The sequence below is a fragment of the Schistocerca serialis genome, chromosome 2 (genome assembly GCF_023864345.2).
Source record: "Schistocerca serialis cubense isolate TAMUIC-IGC-003099 chromosome 2, iqSchSeri2.2, whole genome shotgun sequence".
Taxonomy (NCBI): domain Eukaryota; kingdom Metazoa; phylum Arthropoda; class Insecta; order Orthoptera; family Acrididae; genus Schistocerca; species Schistocerca serialis.
In genome coordinates this window covers 126,594,051-126,617,163 of record NC_064639.1, presented here as the reverse complement: position 1 = coordinate 126,617,163, position 23,113 = coordinate 126,594,051, and the positions used below count along the sequence as shown (strand labels likewise).

Genomic DNA, 23,113 nt, shown 5'->3' with positions numbered 1-23,113 from the left:
CTTTTTCGTTTTTTTCCTTCCTCCCTCCTTGTTCTTCCCCCTCCTCCAGGTCCCCCCCCCCATCTGCCTTTGGCTCGGGAGTGTCATCTTTGTGCCGCCATTTTTGTGCAGTGTTCTACAGTGCGTGTTTTACAGTGAGTGTTCTGTGTTGTGTTTTTTGGGAAGTGTTGCGAACGGCCATCATACTGTCGCTGGGTGTGCCTTTTATCTCTTGCGAACAGAAACCAGGCTGTCGCTGTGTATTTTAATTGTGTGAGTTCTATGTTACTTGTCTGAATCCTGTGTCTTTTATTAACGTTGCCAACCCCTTTTGCTTTCTGTTTTATCTTTCCGCATTTTTCCGCCATTTTACACTTGACGTCACCGTTTTATCGCCTGTTTTTCTTGTTTCTTTTCTTCTTCCGTTCTTTAAAATAAAAGTCTGTAGGCTGTAGAGCAGCGTACTAATCTGCTGCCAGCCCGCCCCCGTCGGGGGGAATTGAAAACCAATAAAGGAAAGAAAAAAAGCTCAGCCAGTCAGTCTAATCTCGCTCACGTCGGTGTACACCTCGCTTCGCGCTAGACAGCTTACTTTCTCGTTCTGTGTACGAGTGGACGTGTATGTTTCCTTGTGACTCTGTTGTTCGGTCTTGTTGTATTCGTTCCGTCCTACGCTGGTCGTGTCCGTCCTCTCCTGTTGTGTTGTTGTTCGCGGGCGTCTCCGTGGGTCCCGCCGCGCCTTCCGTCATTGCTACCCCGCGACCGTCCTAGTCGCAGTTACAACAGACTTTCTCTCTGAAACATATTTATCGTGTATGTAGCGGTATCTGTCTATTGCGTTGATGCTTGCGCAGTATTTTCAGTCTGCGTGTAAACAGAACTGCTTCGCACTTGTCGACGTTTACTTTAATATGCCATCGTTCCAACCAAGACTCGGCAGTTCTGAGTGCCGTCTGTATTCGTGAATTAATGTTCGACGGTTTCCAATCTTGCACAAGGATGGCTGTTTCATCCGCTTAGATGGCTAACGTCGTATTTTGTGTTGTTGTGAATCCGTTAATGTACAGGTTGAACAAGATGGGCTCTAAGATGCTTCCCTGGGGTACTCCAGCTTGGATACCAAGTTGTGTTGATTGTTTGTCCTGCACGTCACATAACGTGACATAGCACTGGGTTACTTGGGTTATAAGGAGATGTTTAAAGGTTTCTCATAAGTAACGAAATGTACGAGGGGTGACGTATCACTGGGTTGAAGTTAAAATCTTCTGGGTTATTAGGCTGCTTCATGTTTCTTCTAAATAGGTCGACGTTTCGACCCCTCTGCTGGGATCTTCCTCAGGATCATGATCTTCTGGTGTCCAGTACTGCTAGTGCAGAGTGTTCTAGCAGTAGTGGACACCAGAAGATCCTGAGGAAGATCACAGCAGAGGGGTCGAAACGTCGATCGTTTTAGAAGAAATTTGACGCGGCCTAATAACCCAGAAGATTTTAAATTCAGTGACAACGGCCACGAAAGCCTGCAGACTTACATATCACTGGGTTACTTGGGTTATAAGGAGATCTATAAAGGTTGCTCATAAGTAACGAAATGTACGAGAGGTATTCAATATGTATGCAACACTTTTTTTTCTCGGCCAATTTCGGTTGAAAAATGCGGAATTCGTTGTGCGACATCGTGGAATATCGTCGCTTCAGACCCTATAGTTTCTTGAAGTTCTGATAGGTGACGACGCTATACGTTGCTTTCAAAATGGCGTCTGTAATGGGGACGAATTCCCACCAGAGACCTGATATCCTTTGGCGGAAAACAAGAGCATCGCAGATGTATATAGGCGCTTGCAGAATGTCTAGAGAGACTTGGCAGTGAACAAAATCAGGGTGAGCCGGTGGGTGAGGCGTCTGTCATCCTCGCAGCAACTCGCGTAAACCTGCCCTATCTCTCGTGTGCCGTCCGGCCGCACACCATACTATGATGGAATGTGCGGACATTCTCATTCGAGGTCATCGACGGATCACAATAAAATACCTCGCTGCTCAACTGGCGCCTGTGTTGGTAATACTGACACACTCGTCCACCTGTTGGGGTACTCCCAGCTGTGCGCCCGCTAGGCTTCTCGCGGCCTAACAGAAGACCACAAAGACCAACGAAGGATCATCTGTGCGGAATTGCTTGCGCGTTACCAGGCCGATCGTGACAGTTTATGTCGAGTATCGACCCAGGCGATGAAACGTGAGTTCATCACTCGGAATCAGAAAGAAAACGGCAGACTGTCCAGTGGCGGCACACCACCTCTCCTCCGAAGAAAAAGTTTCAAAGCCAGATCCTCAGAAAGTAGAGGTATGGCTACGGTCTTCTGGAACTCTGAAGGGATTATTCTGTCTGGTGTCCACCCTCATGGTGCAATGATCAAATCGGAAGTGTACTGTGCTACCCACAGGAAATTTAAGAAAAGGCTTCAGCGTGTTCATCGCCACAACAATGCAAACTAACTCCTTCTCTATGACAACGCAAGGCCTCACACAAGTATGCGCACCTGAGAGGAGCTCACAGAATTTCATCGGGCTGTTCTTCCTTTCGAACCCTACAGCCCGGATGTCTGCACCTTCCGACTTCCATCTGTTTGGGTCAATGAAGGACGCACACCAGGAGAAGCAGTAAGTGGACGATGGGAAGGTTGTTGATGCAGCCATCCTAGCAAGGTAGCGTAAGGCAGTCGCACTGAACAGAGACAATGTTGAAAATTTGGGTTTTCTAGCCAAAAGGGTGGTCAAAAATATGATGTGTTGGAATCCTGAATGAAACTAATCTGCTTTCAGAAAGAAAAGCGTTGCATTACTTATTGAACGGGCCTCACATTAACTGTGATTCAACTTTGTGATCTCTTTTTGAAGGACAGCATCTTTACGCCAGTGACTGTTATAGGTTGTTATTACGCTATTTCAATTTCGGGCTTAGGCCATTATCAAGTGATATTATTGCTTTAAGCCATGTCAACGTAATGTAAGCTGACACATTTGTATATCGTTCTCAATCCCGTTAAATACACTCCTGGAAATTGAAATAAGAACACCGTGAATTCATTGTCCCAGGAAGGGGAAACTTTATTGACACATTCCTGGGGTCAGATACATCACATGATCACACTGACAGAACCACAGGCACATAGACACAGGCAACAGAGCATGCACAATGTCGGCACTAGTACAGTGTATATCCACCTTTCGCAGCAATGCAGGCTGCTATTCTCCCATGGAGACGATCGTAGAGATGCTGGATGTAGTCCTGTGGAACGGCTTGCCATGCCATTTCCACCTGGCGCCTCAGTTGGACCAGCGTTCGTGCTGGACGTGCAGACCGCGTGAGACGGCGCTTCATCCAGTCCCAAACATGCTCAATGGGGGACAGATCCGGAGATCTTGCTGGCCAGGGTAGTTGACTTACACCTTCTAGAGCACGTTGGGTGGCACGGGATACATGCGGACGTGCATTGTCCTGTTGGAACAGCAAGTTCCCTTGCCGGTCTAGGAATGGTAGAACGATGGGTTCGATGACGGTTTGGATGTACCGTGCACTATTCAGTGTCCCCTCGACGATCACCAGTGGTGTACGGCCAGTGTTGGAGATCGCTCCCCACACCATGATGCCGGGTGTTGGCCCTGTGTGCCTCGGTCGTATGCAGTCCTGATTGTGGCGCTCACCTGCACGGCGCCAGACACGCATACGACCATCATTGGCACCAAGGCAGAAGCGACTCTCATCGCTGAAGACGACACGTCTCCATTCGTCCCTCCATTCACGCCTGTCGCGACACCACTGGAGGCGGGCTGCACGATGTTGGGGCGTGAGTGGAAGACGGCCTAATGGTGTGCGGGACCGTAGCCCAGCTTCATGGAGACGGTTGCATATGGTCCTCGCCGATACCCCAGGAGCAACAGTGTCCCTAATTTGCTGGGAAGTGGCGGTGCGGTCCCCTACGGCACTGCGTAGGATCCTACGGTCTTGGCGTGCATCCGTGCGTCGCTGCGGTCCGGTCCCAGGTCGACGGGCACGTGCACCTTCCGCCGACCACTGGCGACAACATCGATGTACTGTGGAGACCTCACGCCCCACGTGTTGAGCAATTCGGCGGTACGTCCACCCGGCCTCCCGCATGCCCACTATACGCCCTCGCTCAAAGTCCGTCAACTGCACATATGGTTCACGTCCACGCTGTCGCGGCATGCTACCAGTGTTAAAGACTGCGATGGAGCTCCGTATGCCACGGCAAACTGGCTAACACTGACGGCGGCGGTGCACAAATGCTGCGCAGCTAGCGCCATTCGACGGCCGACACCGCGGTTCCTGGTGTGTCCGCTGTGCCGTGCGTGTGATCATTGCTTGTACAGCCCTCTCGCAGTGTCTGGAGCAAGTATGGTGGGTCTGACACACCGGTGTCAATGTGTTCTTTTTTCCATTTCCAGGAGTGTACATTCGTGTCGTTGTTACACAGGGCAGGATTCACAACGACATACAAATGTGTCAGCTTACATTACGATGACATGGCTTAAAGCTATAACATCACTTGATAATGGGCTAAGGCGAAAATTGCAGTAGTGTAGTAAAAACCTATAACAGTCACTGGCGTAAAGATGGTCTCCTTCAAAAAGTTTTGTATGAGTGCGAATGCCAGCTACAACAAGTGTATTTGTGATCTCTGTTAAAGTGTTCTTTATTTTCAATTAGTTATTACTTAAGTTTTCTGTTCTGGTCATTCTACCGTTCCTATGTTGGTAGAGCCAATTCAGTCAAGAAGACAACTAAAATTTTAGGTACTTGGTGAACTGTAAGACAGAACTGCATATATTTCACAAAGCTTTTTATTTCATAACAGCATGTCTTTTTGTTCAGATTTAGAATTCGAAAGAACAATAGTAGAGAATTATCTAAATTGACAGTTAATTTTTATTTAGCAGACATTCCGAGTCATCTAGTAACACACTCATTACAATTTTTGTTAGGGAAAGAGAAGTTTGCGTAATGCATTTGCACTCACATGAGCTATCATTGTACTCTTGTTGCTCGTATCTTTAATTGCAAAAGTATTCCCGCTAATACCTGATATTTTTGAGCACCTGTCGCATTATTTGAGAAGCGTTGGCGCACGAAAATTTTGTTCATTTATGGGTACTTTACGCCTGCCTTTATTTTTCCTTCAGTCTTGTCACCGGTTTGATGTGGTCGACCACGTACTTGTCTCCCGTACCAAACTCATAAACTGTTCATCTCAAAGTAGCACTTACACACAACGTCTTCAATCACTTCTTTGACGTATATTACAATCTCTTTCACCCATCTACATCAATTCCCTCTATAGATTCCTCGATTACTATATAATTTATTCCGTGATGTCCTATGATCTTTACCTTATTAATTCTTTCTGCACTTACAAGGCGAATACTAAAAAAGGAGATTACAACATAAAATAACACAGATTCAGCACTACAGAATACAACATTTTACACAATAAGACTTTTTTAAGCCAGTCGATGGCATTGTCCGGAATTTATGTCTGCTCTCAAGTTCATCATTAAAGCCATGAAGAGTGCACTCGATCAGGTGGTCCATTGATTGGTTGAGTTCACACTGACAGTGAGGGCAGTTCGAGAACCCCCATGTCGTCCTCATCTCCCTACCATCTTCGACGCCTGTCTTCACACGGTTTACGGTAGTCCATACTCTTCGCGATAGGTTAAAGCTCTCGACTAGTATCTACATCTACATCTATACTCCGCGAGCCACTTTACGGTGTGTGGCGGAGGGTACTTATTGTACCACTATCTGATCCCCCCTTCCCTGTTCCATTCACGAATTGTGCGTGGGAAGAACGACTGCTTGTAAGTCTCCGTATTTGCTCTAATTTCTCGGATCTTTTCGTTGTGATCATTACGCGAGATATATGTGGGCGGTAGTAATATGTTGCCCATCTCTTCCCGGAATGTGCTCTCTCGTAATTTCGATAATAAACCTCTCCGTATTGCGTAACGCCTTTCTTGAAGTGTCCGCCACTGGAGCTTGTTCAGCATCTCCGTAACGCTCTCGCGCTGACTTAATGTCCCCATGACGAATCGCGCTGCTTTTCGCTGGATCATGTCTATCTCTTCTATTAATCCAACCTGGTAAGGGTCCCATACTGATGAGCAATACTCAAGAATCGGACGAACAAGCGTTTTGTAAGCTACTTCTTTCGTCGATGAGTCACATTTTCTTAGAATTCTTCCTATGAATCTCAACCTGACGCCTGCTTTTCCCACTATTTGTTTTATGTGATCATTACAGATCGCTCCGGATAGTAACTCCTAAGTATTTTACGGTCGTTACCGCTTCCAATATGTTTGGATCATCACCCAGGCTTCTATTCTCGACCTTGCTTCTATTCCACTATCTTTTCCGTTAACTTCCTGGATCGCAGGGCAATATCCCTTCACATATTTGTCATAGGGTTAGGTCCTAGTGTTACAAAGAGTTAGGTTCGACAGTATTTCACTATATTGTCTGAATAGTATCTGATTTCTCCTGATTTCAAGTGCTCCTATATTAGCTAGTACAGGTAGCCATTAAACAGGTGTAGGTCCGTGTAACCGTTCCAGATATTATTCTGATTGATTTTCTTAGCTAAGCATCGATTTTGTATACGTGTGCCATTCTCACCCATACAGACGCAGTGAAATACCGGATGAACTGGAGATGGAGCAGAGTGATTGTGAAATAGGGTTATTTGTGGGGGGGATTTCCAGTTCTGATTTCCAGTTCTGTCAGTTGCCAGAGAACCAACATCCTGAAAACAATGGTAACAAACCGGAAGAGTGGAGCTATTTTTAAGAGAGAGAGGAGCGAAACATTTTCTGCAACTTGTATAGAAACCGGACAGCGGTTATAAGACTCGATGGACATGACAGGAAGGCAGAACTTGGCCAAAGGTGCGAGACAGGGTGTTGTAGCGTTCGCCTTGTGTTATTTTATCTGTACTATGAGCGAGCAGTTCAGGATGGCAACGAGAAATTTCGAACAGGGATTGAAGTTTAGGAAAAAGAAATAAGGATTTCTAGGTTAGCCAATGGCATTGTAATTCTGTCAGAGACAGCAAAGGATTTGGAGCAACTGCTGATGCTTGAAGAGGGGTTGCAAAATGAATATCAACAAACCTGAACGAAGATTAATGGAAAGTAGTCGAATTAAATCAGATTATGCTGATAGAATTAACTACGATATTGAGACACTAAAAGTAGTAGATGATGTTCGCTATTTGGGCGGCAAATAACTGACGATGCCAGCGAATATAAAATGTGGTCTGGCAAAAGCAAGAAAGACATTTCTAAGAAGAAGAAATTTGTTAACACTGAATGCAGCAAGTGACGGGAAGTCTTTCCTGAAAGTGTTTGCGTGGAGGAACTGAAAAGTGAACGATTAATGGATCTGATAAGAAGTGAATACCAAATGTTGCATCGATGATTCCGATAACTAATGAAGAAGTACTGAGACAATTGGGGTAAAAAGAAATTCATGGAAAAACTTGTGTAAAAAAAGGGTTCGAGTGATAAGACATCTTGAGACATAAAGGAATTGTCAGTTTGGTGCTGGAGGGGTGAGTGGGTTACAAAAAAGGAAGACCGAGGCTTAAATACTTATTCGAGGTTGCAGTAGTGACACAGAGATGAACAGGTTTGTTAATTTAGTCTAACGTGAAAAGCTACGTCAGAGCAATCTGCAGACCAGACGGACAACAACAGTAACATAAGGTACACAAAAATATAGAGTTCCGAGTTCGTGTCTATGTGTGTACGTGTGAAAAGTGAAAAATCGACGGCTTGTTCAGTTAGTGCCTTGTATCTACTTGTGCAGAAATTACAGCTAAATTAGTAGCCACATTTTGGCACGTTGTACTAAATGACACTTGCGAAGTATTACCCTGCGGTTATTGTTGTGAACCTAAAATATCGCTAAAAATGGAACCAACTGTTTTAGAAATCTCGCTTGTCGTCTTACAGACATTTTTTGGGGTCTACTGGTAAAGCACCATAGAGAGAATAAACGTCAAATATGTCATAATATATGCAAGAAATTATCGAGTACCTACGTCCTCTTGCCTTGAAACGGCTTTGAATGACGTAAGTTATCAAAACAATATACACGCTAGCGTTCTGTAGAAGAACGTTTTAAAATGTAGTATAATTGGACAGATTTATGGAAAATGTAGCTGGGTATAAAAAAATAACACACACAGAGACACTATTTAACAAGGAACTATTTATTGTATAAAATATTTCCAACTATACAATAGCAATATAGCATTATTCTTCTCATATCAGCACTGAGAAATATTAACGTTATGCGATCGTTAACAGATGGATATAGCATCTATCTTTATCTTAGATCGGTTGGCCAGTTGGCATCACAATTACATCGTGCACCTGCAACAAGACGTGAGAATGGTGTTAAGGTCTTGAAAGTGATTTAGTTTTATGCCTATACAAGCTTACACATGTAAAAAAGAAACAGGACTGTAATTTTATAAAACTCTTTGCCATCTCTATTACATGGAAATGAATCGGAAGTGCATCATCGGTATTGAACAAAAGGCAAGGAAATCAGATACAAGGAATAAAAATGAGATTTATTAGAGAGGTGAAGGAATGAAAAAGAACAGATCAAATGCGAAATGAAGATATTCGTAAGGAGTTGGAAACGTGGAGTGCAAAAGAATAGGAACTTTAAAACAGAAGGCAAAACAGATCCAGGTAGACCAAGAGGAAGATGGAACACGTAACAGATCACAAATAGCCTAATAATAAAAGTGCAGAGGAAGTAGTAGAAGAGCTTTATTTTTATTATTTTTATAAATAATAGCTTGATTTCCTGAGAAGAGGCGTTGTCTGACTCTCAGTGTCATTAAGTATGAACTTAATTCAGAGGTAATTAGGAAACATTATTTGTAAGACAGCCCCAGTTTTTTAAAATAACTTCCATTATACTTAGTTCATGTGTTATCAATGGAGTCCACTCAATAAAGCATTTTTCTCTCCAGACGCTTTCTGGCAAGTACGCATATTAACAATCGCACGACCATAGTAGCCCTTTGTCCATAGAAAATTACTCACCTTCCAGATGAGTCACTATATAAACAATGCATACAAGCAACAACGTCTGAGGATATAGGATGTGTGACCTAGAATTTTTGGAGCCTGTTACAACTAAATATAAAAGCCAAATATTTGATTGGTTGTGCCAAGCATTATCGTGACTAAGGAATCAGTTGTCAGGTCTTTACGTTCACTAGATGGTTGTCAGTACTTGCTGTGAGTGTTGACAATCTTTTTTTAGCACTCCGAAATTTTCGAACTAATGCACCTTCCTCTTTGTTACTAGAACTGTGACAGCCTACAAACACCACTGCAACGAATAGCGTTCCGTCCTCTAAGCATCAGGAGGGGGAAAACTGTGAACGTACTGCATGTAAATGGCAAAGGAGTCGCACTGCATATGACTGCATTTCACATTTCTCAACCGCAAAACAAATTTTCGGTATTATTTAATTATTTTTGACACCCAAGCATACGTAGTATAATTTTTATCTGATACAAACTCTCAGCATGTGGACAGACACAGACGATTTCACGAATTTTCGCACTCATGTTGCAACGTAGTTCTCATTCATTTAGTTTCATAGTCGAGAAAAGACTTTTCACATGCATATGGTGAGCGAAGTATGGTGTCAGTTTTACAACTTAATTTGGAGATGTGGAAACTTTACTTCAGGAAAACAATGTAGGTATCCTGGACAATTTTAACGTAAAAGGGTTTGTCTATGAAAAGAGAACTACACTGCAGGTCAGTCAGTTACATCTACAAATACACAGCAGCGCTTTCAACTGTAAAGGTAAACAGTCTGGAAAACAGCTTGAAAACAGATTTGAGATTGGCAGTGCTCTAAAAAAATTGAGAAGTTTATCCTTGTGATTCTTTCAGTGCCACAATGGATTATCCGCACCTAGCGTTTTATTTAATGTGAATGAGATTAGTGAACTGGTGTGTGTTTGTCAGAATTCGTCCCTTCTACAATGTGAGGTTTGCAATCCATTCCGCATATTCTCATTGTCGTGGGCTTTTTTTTGTGTCATCAGTCTTCTGTCTGGTTTTATGCGGCCTGCTACGAATTCCTCTCCTGTGCCGACCTCTTCACCTATTCTTCTCAAGGTAGTAGTTGCAAAATACGTCCTCAATTACTTGCTGGATATATTCCAATCTCTGACTTGCTCTACAGTTTTTATCTTCTACGACTCCTTCTAGTACTACGGAAGTTATTCCCTGATGTCTTAAGCGACGTCCTGTCAGCCTGTCCCTTCTTCCTCTCAATGTTATCCACATGTTCCTTTCCTCTCCAATTCTGCCAAGAACCTCCTTACCTTAACAGCCCACCCAATTTTTTAACATTCTTCTGTAACACCACATCTCAAATGCTACAGTGCTCTTCTCTCCTGGTTATCCCGCAGTTCATGTTTCACTATCATACAGTACTGTGTTCAACTACATTTTCAGAAATTTCTTCCTCAAATTAAGTCCAATCTTTGATACTGGTAGACTTCTCTTGGCCAGGAATGTCCTTTTCGCCAGTGCTGTTTTGCTTTTTATATCCTTCTTTGTCCATAATGGGTTACTTTGCTGCCTAGAGATCGAAATTCATCTTCAGGTTGAAGCTCTTTCGTCTGTGTTTGCTTTAATAATAGATATGTTATTGGGTAGTGTCCACCTTTAGCAAAACACAATTTTGTTGTTTGTCCCAGACATGTTTCACTGCAGTTGCAGCATCATCAGTGGGTGTTTTATTTTGTGGTTGTTAAACATAAGCAAACTTCTTTACTGTTTATATACATTTAAACGTCAGTTTTTAAATCTTAATTACACATTCCTGAAGAGCACATAAAATTACGTATTCATACCTTCTTACCAGATGGTGCGTTTTCCTGCTATATTACATTCTTACAGTGCCTGTTTTTCTTTACAGTTTGTCATCTGCAACCATATACAACTTAATGTAAACAAACTATTTACGCAAAACTACTGCCAATGACATCTTCAACTGTTCCACTGTCCACCATCTTGTTTTAACATCATCAACTGTTCGACTGTCCGCCATCTTGTTTTTACAATTGGTAAACAGTGCCAGTGACAACTCAATACACAGAACTTGATAGTGAAGAATATGAGGAAAAAAGAAAACGAAAGTGAAACATCATGTAAATACATGCACACTCATACACACACACACACACAACCTTTCACATAAAATTACTTAATTTCAGGCATAGCTATAACAGTTTGGAAATCATAATTTTTATGTAAATATTTTGTTTACATCAAGTTCCTTGCTGTGCTGGTACTGCGAATGGCTGAAAGCAAGGGGAAACTACAGCTGTAATTTTTCCCGAGGGCATGCAGCTTTACTACATGGTTAAATGATGATGGTGTCCTCTTGGGTAAAATATTCCGGAGGTAAAATAGTCCCCCATTCGGATCTCTGGGCGGGGACTACTCAAGAGGACGTTATCAGGAGAAAGAAAACTGGCGTTCTATGGATCGGAGGGCGGAATGTCAGATCCCTTAATCGGGCAGGTAGGTTAGAAAATTTAAAAAGGGAAATGGATAGGTTAAAGTTAGATATAGTGGGAATTAGTGAAGTTCGATGGCATGAGGAACAAGGCTTTTGGTCAGGTGAATACAGGGTTATAAATACAAAATCAAATAGGGGTAATGCAGGAGTAGGTTTAATAATGAATAAAAAATAGGAGTGCGGGTAAACTACTACAAACAGCATAGTGAACGCGTTATTATGGCCAAGATAGACACGAAGCCCACGCCTACTACAGTAGTACAAGTTTATACGCCAACTAGCTCTGCAGATGACGAAGAAATTGAAGAAATGTATGATGAGATAAAAGAAATTATTCAGGTAGTGAAGGGAGACGAAAATTTAATAGTCATGGGTGACTGGAATTCCTTAGTAGGAAAAGGGAGAGAAGGAAACGTAGTAGGTGAATGTGGATTGGGGCTAAGAAATGAAAGAGGAAGCCGCCTGGTAGAATTTTCCACAGAGCACAACTTAATCATAGCTAACACTTGGTTCAAGAATCATAGAAGAAGGTTGTATACATGGAAGAAAGCTGGAGATACTGACAGGTTTCAGATAGATTATATAATGGTAAGACAGAGATTCAGGAACCAGGTTTTAAATTGTAAAACATTTCCAGGGGCAGATGTGGACTCTGACCACAATTTATTGGTTATGAACTGTAGATTAAAACTGAAGAAACTACAAAAAGGTGGGAATTTCAGGAGATGGGACCTGGATAAACTGACTAAACCAGAGGTTGTACAGAGTTTCAGGGAGAGCATAAGGGAACAATTGACAGGAATGGGGGAAAGAAATAGAGTAGAAGAAGAATGGGTAGGTTTGAGAGATGAAGTAGTGAAGGCAGCAGAGGATAAAGTAGTTAAAATGACGAGGGCTAGTAGAAATCCTTGGGTAACAGAAGAAATATTGAATTTAATTGATGAAAGGAGAAAATATAAAACTGGCAGTAAATGAAGCTAGCAAAAAGGAATACAAAAGTCTCAAAAATGAGATTGACAGGAAGTGCAAAATGGCTAAGCAGGGATGGCTAGAGGACAAATGTAAGGATGTAGAGGCATATCTCACTAGGGGTAAGATAGATACTGCCTACAGGAAAATTAGAGAGACCTTTGGAGAAAAGAGAACCACTTGTATGAATAGCAAGAGCTCAGATGGAAATCCAGTTCTAAGCAAAGAAGAGAAAGCAGAAAGGTGGAAGGAGTATATAGAGGGTCTATACAAGGGCGATGTACTTGAGGACAATATTATGGAAATGGAAGAGGATGTAGATGAAGATGAAATGGGAGATACGATACTGCGTGAAGAGTTTGACAGAGCACTGAAAGACCTGAGTCGCAACAAAGCTCCGGGACTAGACAACATTCCATCAGCCTTGGGAGAGCCAGTCCTGACAAAACTCTACCATCTGATGAGCAAGATGTATGAAACAGGCGAAATTCCCTCAGACTTCAAGAAGAATATAATAATTCCGGTCCCAAAGAAAGCAGGTGCTGACAGATGTGAAAATTACTGAACAATCAGTTTAATAAGTCACGGATACAAAATACTAACGCGAATTCTTTACAGACGAATTGAAAAACTGGTAGAAGACGACCTCGGGTAAGATCAGTTTGGATTCCGTAGAAATATTGGAACGCGTGAGGCAATACTGACCCTACGACATATCTTAGAAAATACATTAAGGAAAGGCAAACCTACGTTTCTAGCATTTGTAGATTAGAGAAAACCTTTGACAATGTTGACTGGAATACTCTTTTTCAAATTCTGAAGTTGGCAGGGGTAAAATACAGGGATCGAAAGGCTATTTACAATTTGTACAGAAACCAAATGGCAATTATAAGAGTCGAGGGACATGAAAGGGAAGCAGTGGTTGGGAAGGGAGTGAGACAGGGTTGTAGCCTCTCCCCAATGTTATTCAATCTGTATAATGAGCAAGCAGTGAAGGAAACAAAAGAAAAATTCGAAGTAGGTATTTAAATCGATGGAGAAGAAATAAAAACTTTGAGGTTCTCCGATGACATTGTAATTCTGTCAGAGACAGCTAAGGACTTGGAAGAGCAGTTCAACGGAATGGATAGTGTCTTGAAAGGAGGATATAAGATGAACATCAACCAAAGCAAAACGAGGATAACGGAATGTAGTCGAATTAAGTAGGGTGATGCTGAAGGAATTAGATTAGGAAATGAGACACTTAATGTAGTAAAGGAGTTTTGCTATTTGGGGAGCAAAATAACTGATGATGGTCGAAGTAGAGAAGATATATAATGTAGACTGGCAATGGCAAGGAAAGCGTTTCTGAAGAAGAGAAATTTGTTAACATCGAGCATAGATTTAAGTGTCAGGAAGTCGTTTCTGAAAGTATTTGTATGGAGTGTAGCCATGTATGGAAGTGAAACGTGGACGATAAATAGTTAAAACAAGAAAAGAATAGAAGCTTTCGAAATGTGGCGCTACAGAAGAATGCTGAAGATTAGATGGGTAGATCATATAACTAATGAGGAGGTATTGAATAGGATTGGGGAGAAGAGAAGTTTGTGGCACAACTTGACCAGAAGAAGGGATCGGTTGGTAGGACATGTTCTGAGGCATCAAGGGATCACCAATTTATTATTGGAGGGCAGCGTGGAGGGTAAAAATTGTAGAGGGAGACCAAGAGATGAATACACTAAACAGATACAGAAGGATGTAGGTTGCAGTAGGTACTGGGAGATGAAGAAGCTTGCACAGGATAGAGTAGGATGGAGAGCTGCATCAAACCAGTCTCAGGACTGAAGACGACAACAACAACAACAACAACAACAACAAGTTGTATATGGTTGAAGTTGATAAACTGTATAGAAAAACAGGCACTGTAAAAACATAGCACAACAGGAAAACAGCAACATGTGTTTTTATGTTTCCTCCTTTCATAAATTAAACTGAATATCTCATCTTTTACCCATGGATTTCTACTAGCCCTTGTCTTTTTGCCTATTTGATCCTCTGCTGCCTTCACTAGTTCTGCTCTCAAAGCTATCCATTCTTCTTCTACTCTCTCTCTTTTTCCCCTGTTCTTGTAAATCGTACCCTAATGCTCGCTTTCTAACTCTGTGCAGCCTCTGGTTCTTTCAGTTTATCCAGGTCCCATCACTTTAAATTCCTATCTTTTTCAGTTTCTTCAGTTTTAGTCTAGTGTTTATAACCAATAAATTGTGGTCAGAGTCCACATATGCCCCTGGAAATGCCTTACGATTTAAAACTTGGTTCCTAAATCTCTGTCTTACCATTATATAACCTATCTGAAACCTTCCAGTATCTCCAGGCTTCTTCCATGTATACAGCTTTCTTTCATGATTATTGAACCAAGTGTTAGCTCTAGATTAAGCTATGCTCTGTGCAAAACTCTACCAGGCGGCTTCCTCTTTCACTCCTTACTCCCATTCCATATTCACCTGCTACTTTTCCTTCTCTTCTTTTCCCTCTATCGAATTTCAGTCCCCCATAACTACTACATTTTCGACTTCCTTACCTATCTGAATAATTTCTTTTATCGCACCATACATTTCTTCAGTCTGTTCATCATCTGCAGAGCTAGTTGGCATATAAAAGTGAACTACTGTGGCAGTCGTGGGTTCAAAAATGGTTCAAATGGCTCTGAGCACTATGGGACTCAACTGCTGAGGTCATTAGTCCCCTAGAACTTAGAACTAGTTAAACCTAACTAACCTAAGGACATCACAAACATCCATGCCCGAGGCAGGATTCGAACCTGCGATCGTAGCGGTCTTGCGGTTCCAGACTGCAGCACCTTTAACCGCACGGCCACTTCGGCCGGCGGCAGTCGTGGGCTTCCTGTCTATTTTCTAATGCGTTCACTATGGTGTTCGTAGTAGCTTATTCGTGTTCCTACTTTTATTCATTATTAAACCCACTCCTGCAATACCCTTATTTGATTTTGTATTTATAACCACTTACTCACCTGACCAGAACTCTTGTTCCTTTTTCCACAGAACATCACTTTCCCCCTATATCTAGCTTTAACCTATCCGTTTCCATTCTTCAATTTTCTAACCTACCTGCCGATTAAGGGATCTGACATTCCACGCTCCGATCCGTATAACGCCAGCTTTTGTTTCTTTTGATTAGTCCTCCTGAGTAGTCCCAGCTCGGAGATCCGAATGGGGGATTATTTTACCTCCGGAATATTTGACCCAAGAATATGCCATCTCATTTAACTACACAGTAAAGCTGCATGTCTTCTGTAAAAATTATGGCTGTAGTTTCTCCTTGCTTTCAGCCGTTCGCCATACCAGCACAGCAAGGCCGTTTAGGTTGATGTTACGAGGCCAGATCAGTCAATCATCCAGACTGTTAGCCCTGAAAGTACTGAAACGCCTGGTGCCTCTCTTCAGGAACCATGGTTTGTCTGGCTTCTCAACAGATACCCCTCCATTATGGTTGCACCTACAGTACGGCTATCTGTATTGCTGAGGCACACAAGCCTCCCCACCAACGGCAAGGTCCATGGTTTACGGGACGCTCCGGGTCTACACCATGAAAAGAAGAGTCAGAAGAGTCTGAAGACATGTGAGGCAAGCAGATCTTCTAAAGATGAGAATGAAACGTCTTCTTTTCAAAGAGACCTAATAGTTAACAAGAAAATCAGATGATTGGGTAAAGTGTTTATAAAGTGTAGGCGTGGGACCATGAGGCTTCTACAGGTTGGGTCGAAGGTGACTTGCGTAAGTATCGGTGTATCCTATACCCCAGACAAGAAATATAAAAAAAATGCCCGTTTGTGCTCCACAGAGTACCTCTTTTGCCCCAAGGTATGTTGTATAAGTGTATAGGGCGCAGCGCTGAGTTATATTAAATATAATTTAGACCATAAAAATATATCCACATAGTTCATATATGTCGTTCATGCCTTGTTTATCTTTCACTGAAATAAATTTGAAGTCCCAACAATGAAAGCTGTCAACGTTATCTACTTTTCTGCTTAGCTACCCGATTATACCCAACTTCCCCTACAACGCTTCCCATACACGCATCATAAATACACTGTAATCTTTATGTAAAATCATAGAAATACCTGGATTTGTCATTTTGGATTCCTTAATACTAGATATTTACCATACAAACATCTTACTATCCGAGACTACTAGGAAAAGATATACGAAATCTCGTATTCTTTTAGAGTAAAGTTATATTGACGACAATGTGTTCTTGATCCAATTTTGTGATTCGACACTGCACTCATTTATTAATTGATCTGAAGATAGCTGATTGTTCGGCCGAAACTAGTCATCAATAATTGTTAAAATATTGCCATCTGGACTGTTAAAGTATTTTATATAAGGAAACCTTAATATTACGCAAAGATATCAAGCCATAAACAGTATAAATACAAATTCGCATTCTATAGTGCATGTAACACACCTGAACACGAGGATGCTGGGACAACATGTAAACAACGGCTTCCGCTATGTCTTCCGATTCCAGGGCTGGCATATCCTTCAATATGGCGGATAAGTCCTTTGGCATAGTAGCCATTCCGTTTGATACTCCTTCAGTTTGAACTAATCCTGGAGAAACTTCCTGTAACAGGAGGTGTTGAACATGAAGTAAGTGTAGGTTCAGAATCAACATTTTGAAAATTCGAATTTCCTCTTTCCTTCTTTCATACAGACACACACACACACACACAGATATATATATATATATATATATATATATATATATATATATATATATAGTGCATCAAGAAATTGTACTGGTTAATAGTTCAGACCAAAAATTTGTTGATTTATAAGTAATATAGTATTTAATCGTGTGGTTTGTACGTTATTGTACGTTAAAGGTGGCTGTTCAAAGACGTTCTTGTGTTATATTCACATTTTCTCTCCTCTTTTTTTATATATATATTGTAGCCATCACCTACCCGACAGAGAGGTGCTGTCTGCAACGACTTTCCCAACTCCCCCCTCCGCTCTTTCTGAAATTCGGTCAGTCAGAGAGACTAACACGGATAGCACACATGGGGCACGTTGTTTGAGCACAAATACGGATTTGACCGCTTTTATCCCGGGGCTTGTAAGCAGAACTATGAGAGTCTAACATTACTACGGCGACGCCACCGTAACTGCAGACTCGGCTGTGTTGTCACGGACTGTGCTGATGAATACGTGAAAGCAGTTGCTCGACTGCTTTGGGGCCAAAGAGATATGCGGGCCCTGCAACCAACACGAGACATCACACTAGCAGGCTTGTCCGCCACACTTCTGGAACGTTCGGCTCCCTGCTGGTCTCATGGGAAATCAATATCTCATTGAAAAATTACCCACTAAAGATCTCGATTTTGTCGCGTGGTATCGAGTACTTGCATGCATTTGAACGCGAATTATTAAACTGATCTGAAATAGTTCCTCGCTCCCCGCCGTAGATGGCTGGTGGCACTAGTAAGACCTGGAGTGTCACGTGCTATAATTTACGTGCCGAGGCCTCTCTTTCTTAAGGGCCTTGCAACTGCTTCTAGTGACGTCACAGTCTGAGTTGCGTTCAGAGGCGAGAGCGGTTCGGCACTTACCGTTCACGGAGCGGTTTCCAGTACGAAATTGTGGTGCAAGAGTTTAAACCGTCATTTACGGTGCATTTCACGCATATTACATTACACCGCAGAAGAAACGAAAAGGCGAAATAAATTCAGCAATATTACTTTAAAGGCAGATAACCTTCAAAGACATTTCTGGTTTAATTCACGCCTTTTGCAACCTTAGATGTTAATGTAATATAAATGTAATACAGGTTTTGTATCTCGTTGCGCATAAAAACAAAGATTCAGGAGGGAAAACTAGTAAGGAAGAGACTAATCACTAAACTACAGACCTATATCATTGACGTCGGTTTGCAGTAGGGTTTTGGAACATATACTGTATTCAAACATTATGAATCACCTCGAAGGGAACGATCTATTGATACGTAATCAGCATGGTTTCAGAAAACATCGTTCTTGTGCAACGCAGGTAGCTCTTTATTCGCTCGAAGTAATGGCCGCTATCGACAGGGGATCTCAAGTTGATTCCGTATTTCTAGATTTCCGGAAAGCTTTTGACACCATTCCTCACAAGCGACTTCTATTCAAACTGCGGGCCTATGGGGTATCGTCTCAGTTGTGCAACTGGATTCGTGATTTCCTGTCAGGAAGGTCGCAGTTCGTAGTAATAGACGGCAAATCATCGGTTAAAACTGAAGTGATATCAGGTGTTCCCCAGGGATGCGTCCTGGGACCTCTGCTGTTCCTGATCTATATAAATGACCTAGGTGACCATCTGAGCAGTTCTCTTAGGTTGTTAGCAGATGATGCTGTAATTTACCGTCTAGTAAGGTCATCCGAAGACCAGTATCAGTTGCAAAGCGATTTAGAAAAGATTGCTGTATGGTGTGGCAGGTGGCAGTTGACGCTAAATAACGAAAAGTGTGAGGTGATCCACATGAGTTCCAAAAGAAATCCATTGGAATTCGATTACTCGATAAACAGTACAATTCTCAAGGCTGTCAATTCAACTAAGTACCTGGGTGTTAAAATTACGAACAACTTCAGTTGGAAAGACCACATAGATAATATTGTGGGGAAGGCGAGCCAAAGGTTGCGTTTCATTGGCAGGACACTTAGGAGATGCAACAAGTCCACTAAAGAGACAGCTTACACTACACTCGTTCGTCCTCTGTTAGAATATTGCTGTGCGGTGTGAGATTCTTACCAGGTGGGATTGACGGGGGACATCGAAAGGGTGCAAAAAAGGGCAGCTCGTTTTGTATTATCACGTAATAGGGGAGAGAGTGTGGCAGATATGATACGCGAGTTGGGATGGAAGTCATTAAAGCAAAGATGTTTTTCGTCGCGGCGAGATCTATTTACGAAATTTCAGTCACCAACTTTCTCTTCCGATTACGAAAATATTTTGTTGAGCCCAACCTACATAGGAATGATCATCAAAATAAAATAAGAGAAATCAGAGCTCGAACAGAAAGTTTTAGGTGTTCGTTTCTCCCGCGCGCTGTTCGGGAGTGGAATGGTAGGGAGATAGTATGACTGTGGTTAGATGAACCCTCTGCCAAGCACTAAAATGTGAACTGCAGAGTAATCATGTAGATGTAGATGTAGATGTAGATGTAAACAGGAATATGCTTTTATTTTGAAAATTTTAATAATTTCCATTCGCTGTTGTGTACATGACTGTTGCCCCTTATTCGTGTTACTGATATTTACGCAGCTCTCCATGCTGCCGTACTCTGGGCAAACATCTTCATCCCTGAGTAATTACTGCAACCCAAATCCTTCTGAATCTGCTTACTGTATTCATCTCTTGGTCTCCCTCTACGATTTTTACCCTCCAGTATGAAACTGGTGATCGACTGATGTCTCAGAATGTGTGCTACCAACCGATCCCTTCTTCTAGTCACGTTGTACCACAAATTTCTTTTCTACTCAGTTCCGTTCAGTACCTCCTCGTTAGTTACGTAATCTACCCACCAAATCTTCAGTATTCTTCTGTAGCACCAGATTTCAAAAGCTTCTATTCTCCTCTTGTTCAAACTGTGTATCGCCCACGTTTCACATTCGTTAAAGGCTATACTTCATAGAAATACAATGACGGAAATATACGACAACAATAAAATGTAATTGATGCAGAGTAATGGAATTTCAGAATACATTTGTCTAGATAACATATTTAAATGATTAATGTGGTGCGCGTACTGTAAGACCTTCGGTACACACACCAACAGATTGACTTGTCGCACTAACAAAGTTGCGAGTATCAGCAATATGTCTCGGGGTCTTATCGTGGCGTGTTTATCTTCTGCCGTTAGGTCAGACGATAGAAATGCCACTTGCATGCTTAAAGTAGCAGATTGACGGTGACCAACTTTAAACAGAACTTGATTAATTTTCACACACATTTATTAAAATAATGAAAAGCATAGACATTACGTAACTTGATTCTGGATGCAATTTGCAATTGACAATCTGAAGTTCCTTTGGTCTTGGTACGTGAATCTTATTCTCACATATCTCTGATACTTGACAAAGTGTCTACATTTATCTTCATGGCTATGTACTGGAATATGATAATCTTCTTAGATGCAGACTGAAACTTGACTATAGACTGGTACAGACTAATGCAGACTGGTACAGACTGGTGCAGACAAATGCAGACTGACCAATCGGAGGTCTGTACACTCATTATAATACCTCGAACATTCAGGTATCACTGCACGAGTGTGATCCGCGAGGAGAAAAGGTTCTACGTTAGCAGCAATCTCATTGGCTACGTTACATATTAATACGCCGATTGGCGGAAGCAGAATTTGGTCCGTCTCTAAGGCAGTGCCATCTCGTAGTGCGGAGATGGACGAGCGCTGCGCCTGCGCTGTTGTGCTTAGTGGGGCGCGCTCTAGTGGGAAAGCTGTGTACACGCTGACTACGCGGAACTATGTACACAACAATTAACATTCCAAGATCGCAGGTTAGTGTAAGCGCGAGAAAAGCCGTTGCAAATATGAAGTGTCGTAACATCAATAGCATATGTAACCACCAGAAAGTTGAACACAACCATGGAAACGTCCACGCAGTGTATTGTACAGGTGTCACATGTCAGTTTGTGGGATGGAGTCCCATGCCTGTTGCCACTGGTTGGTCAATACAGGGACGGTTAATGCCGTTTGTGGTTGATGAGAGATTTATCGTCCGATGATCTCTCCTATATGTTCGAATGGAGACAGATCTGGTGATTGCACAGGCCAAGGTAACATGTCGACACTCAGCAGAGTATGTTGAGTTACAACTGCGGTATCTTGTTGGAAACCATCCCCGGAAATGCAGTTCATGAATGGCAGCCACCAGGCAGAATCACCAGACTGACGCACAATTTTGCAGTCAGGGTGCGTGGGATGAACACGAGAGTGTTCCTGTCATACAGAATCACACCCCAGGTGATAATTTCAGTAGTAGATCCAGTGTGTCTAGCAGAAACACAAGATGGTTGCAGGCTCTCAACTGGCCTCCCACAGGGTTCAGTCTTGGGTTCCTTATTGTTCTTACTATATATTAACGACTTGTCACTCTATATTCATGAAGATGCAAAGTTAGTTCTTTATGTGATGATACAGGTATAGTAATGACACCCAAGAAGCAAGAATCAGCCGAGGAAATTGCAAATAATGCCTTTCAGAAAATTATTAAGTGGTTCTCTGCAAATGGACTCTCACTAGATTTTGAGAAAACACAGTTTATACAATTCTGTACAGTAAGTGTCATAACACCATTGATAAATACAGACTATGAACGGAAGTCTGTTGCTAAGGCAGAATACTCAAAATTTCTGGGTGTGTGCACTGATGAGAAATTGAATTGGAAGAAACACATTGACGATCTGCTGAACTGGTTAGGTTCAGCTACTTATGCTATTAGGGTTATTGCAAATTTTGGTAATAAACGTATCAGTAAATTATCCTACTATGCCTATTTTCATTCACTGCTTTCATATGGCATCATATTTTGGGGCAATTCGACATTAAGAGAGAAGGTATTCATTGCACAAAAGCGTGTAATCAGAATAATGGCTGGAGCCCACCCAAGATCACCTTTCGGACATTTATTTAAGGAACTCGGGATATTCACAGTACCTTCGCAATACATTTATTCACTTATGAAATTTGTCATTAATAACTCATCCCAATTCAAAAATAACAGCGAAGTGCATAGCTACAACACTAGAAGAAAGGATGATATGCACCATTCTGTATTAAATCTCACTTTGGCTCAGAAAGGGGTGAATTATGCTGCCACAAAAATCTTTGATCATTTGCCAAATAGTATTAAAAGTTTGACAGATAGCCAACCAACATTTAAAATCAAATTCAAAAATTTTCTGAATGACAACTCCTTCTACTCAATAGATGAATTCTTAGATATGAAGTAGTAACTGTAAAAAAATTAATTAATTAATTAATTATTTTGTGTCCTTGAAGAAACCGATTCGTATCAGGTGACTGTCCGGAGTCCATTCTTCTTACGTGTACATTCTCGTGGCCACCGCTGCCAGCAGTCATTTACAATGGCCAAGTCTTTCTGCCATATTGCAGAAGGAACATTCGGCTTCTCGTAGCCCTGTTACACGATCTTGTTCAAACTTAGTCTTAAATGCATTCTTGAATAAAATAAACTCGCCACGTTCAGTCTCAGACTTAACTAAAGTTCTCTACCATTACAGCGTGTATTTAAAGAAAACGTGATTGGCGTGCTCCTAGTGGCGCGGAATGTGAACAGACATCATTTTTCAGACGCCAACCAACTTTCGTGTATGTCGCACCTCCTTCTTGGCGTTGCGATTTTTTTTGTCAGTGTACCTCGGAAAGGACTTACTAACACTTTAGTTTACATTATGTCATCAAATTCCTCTTCTTCAGCAATGCGTTTCTTGTTTTTG

The 23,113-nt window shown here is 41.9% G+C and overlaps 1 protein-coding gene across 1 annotated transcript in view; it reads right to left on the bottom strand.

Moving 5' to 3' along the window:
* Positions 1–8,248: 8,248 nt before the first annotated feature.
* Positions 8,249–23,113, bottom strand: part of LOC126456812 (farnesol dehydrogenase-like) — a 54,445-nt gene continuing 39,580 nt past the window's right edge. Inside the window, exons 5-6 of the mRNA XM_050092606.1 lie at positions 17,064–17,222; positions 8,249–8,427 (exon numbers count right to left, since the gene is read on the bottom strand). Coding sequence (XP_049948563.1) covers positions 8,386–8,427; positions 17,064–17,222 — 201 coding nt within the window. The 3' untranslated portion in view covers positions 8,249–8,385. The remainder of the gene's footprint in view (positions 8,428–17,063; positions 17,223–23,113) is intronic.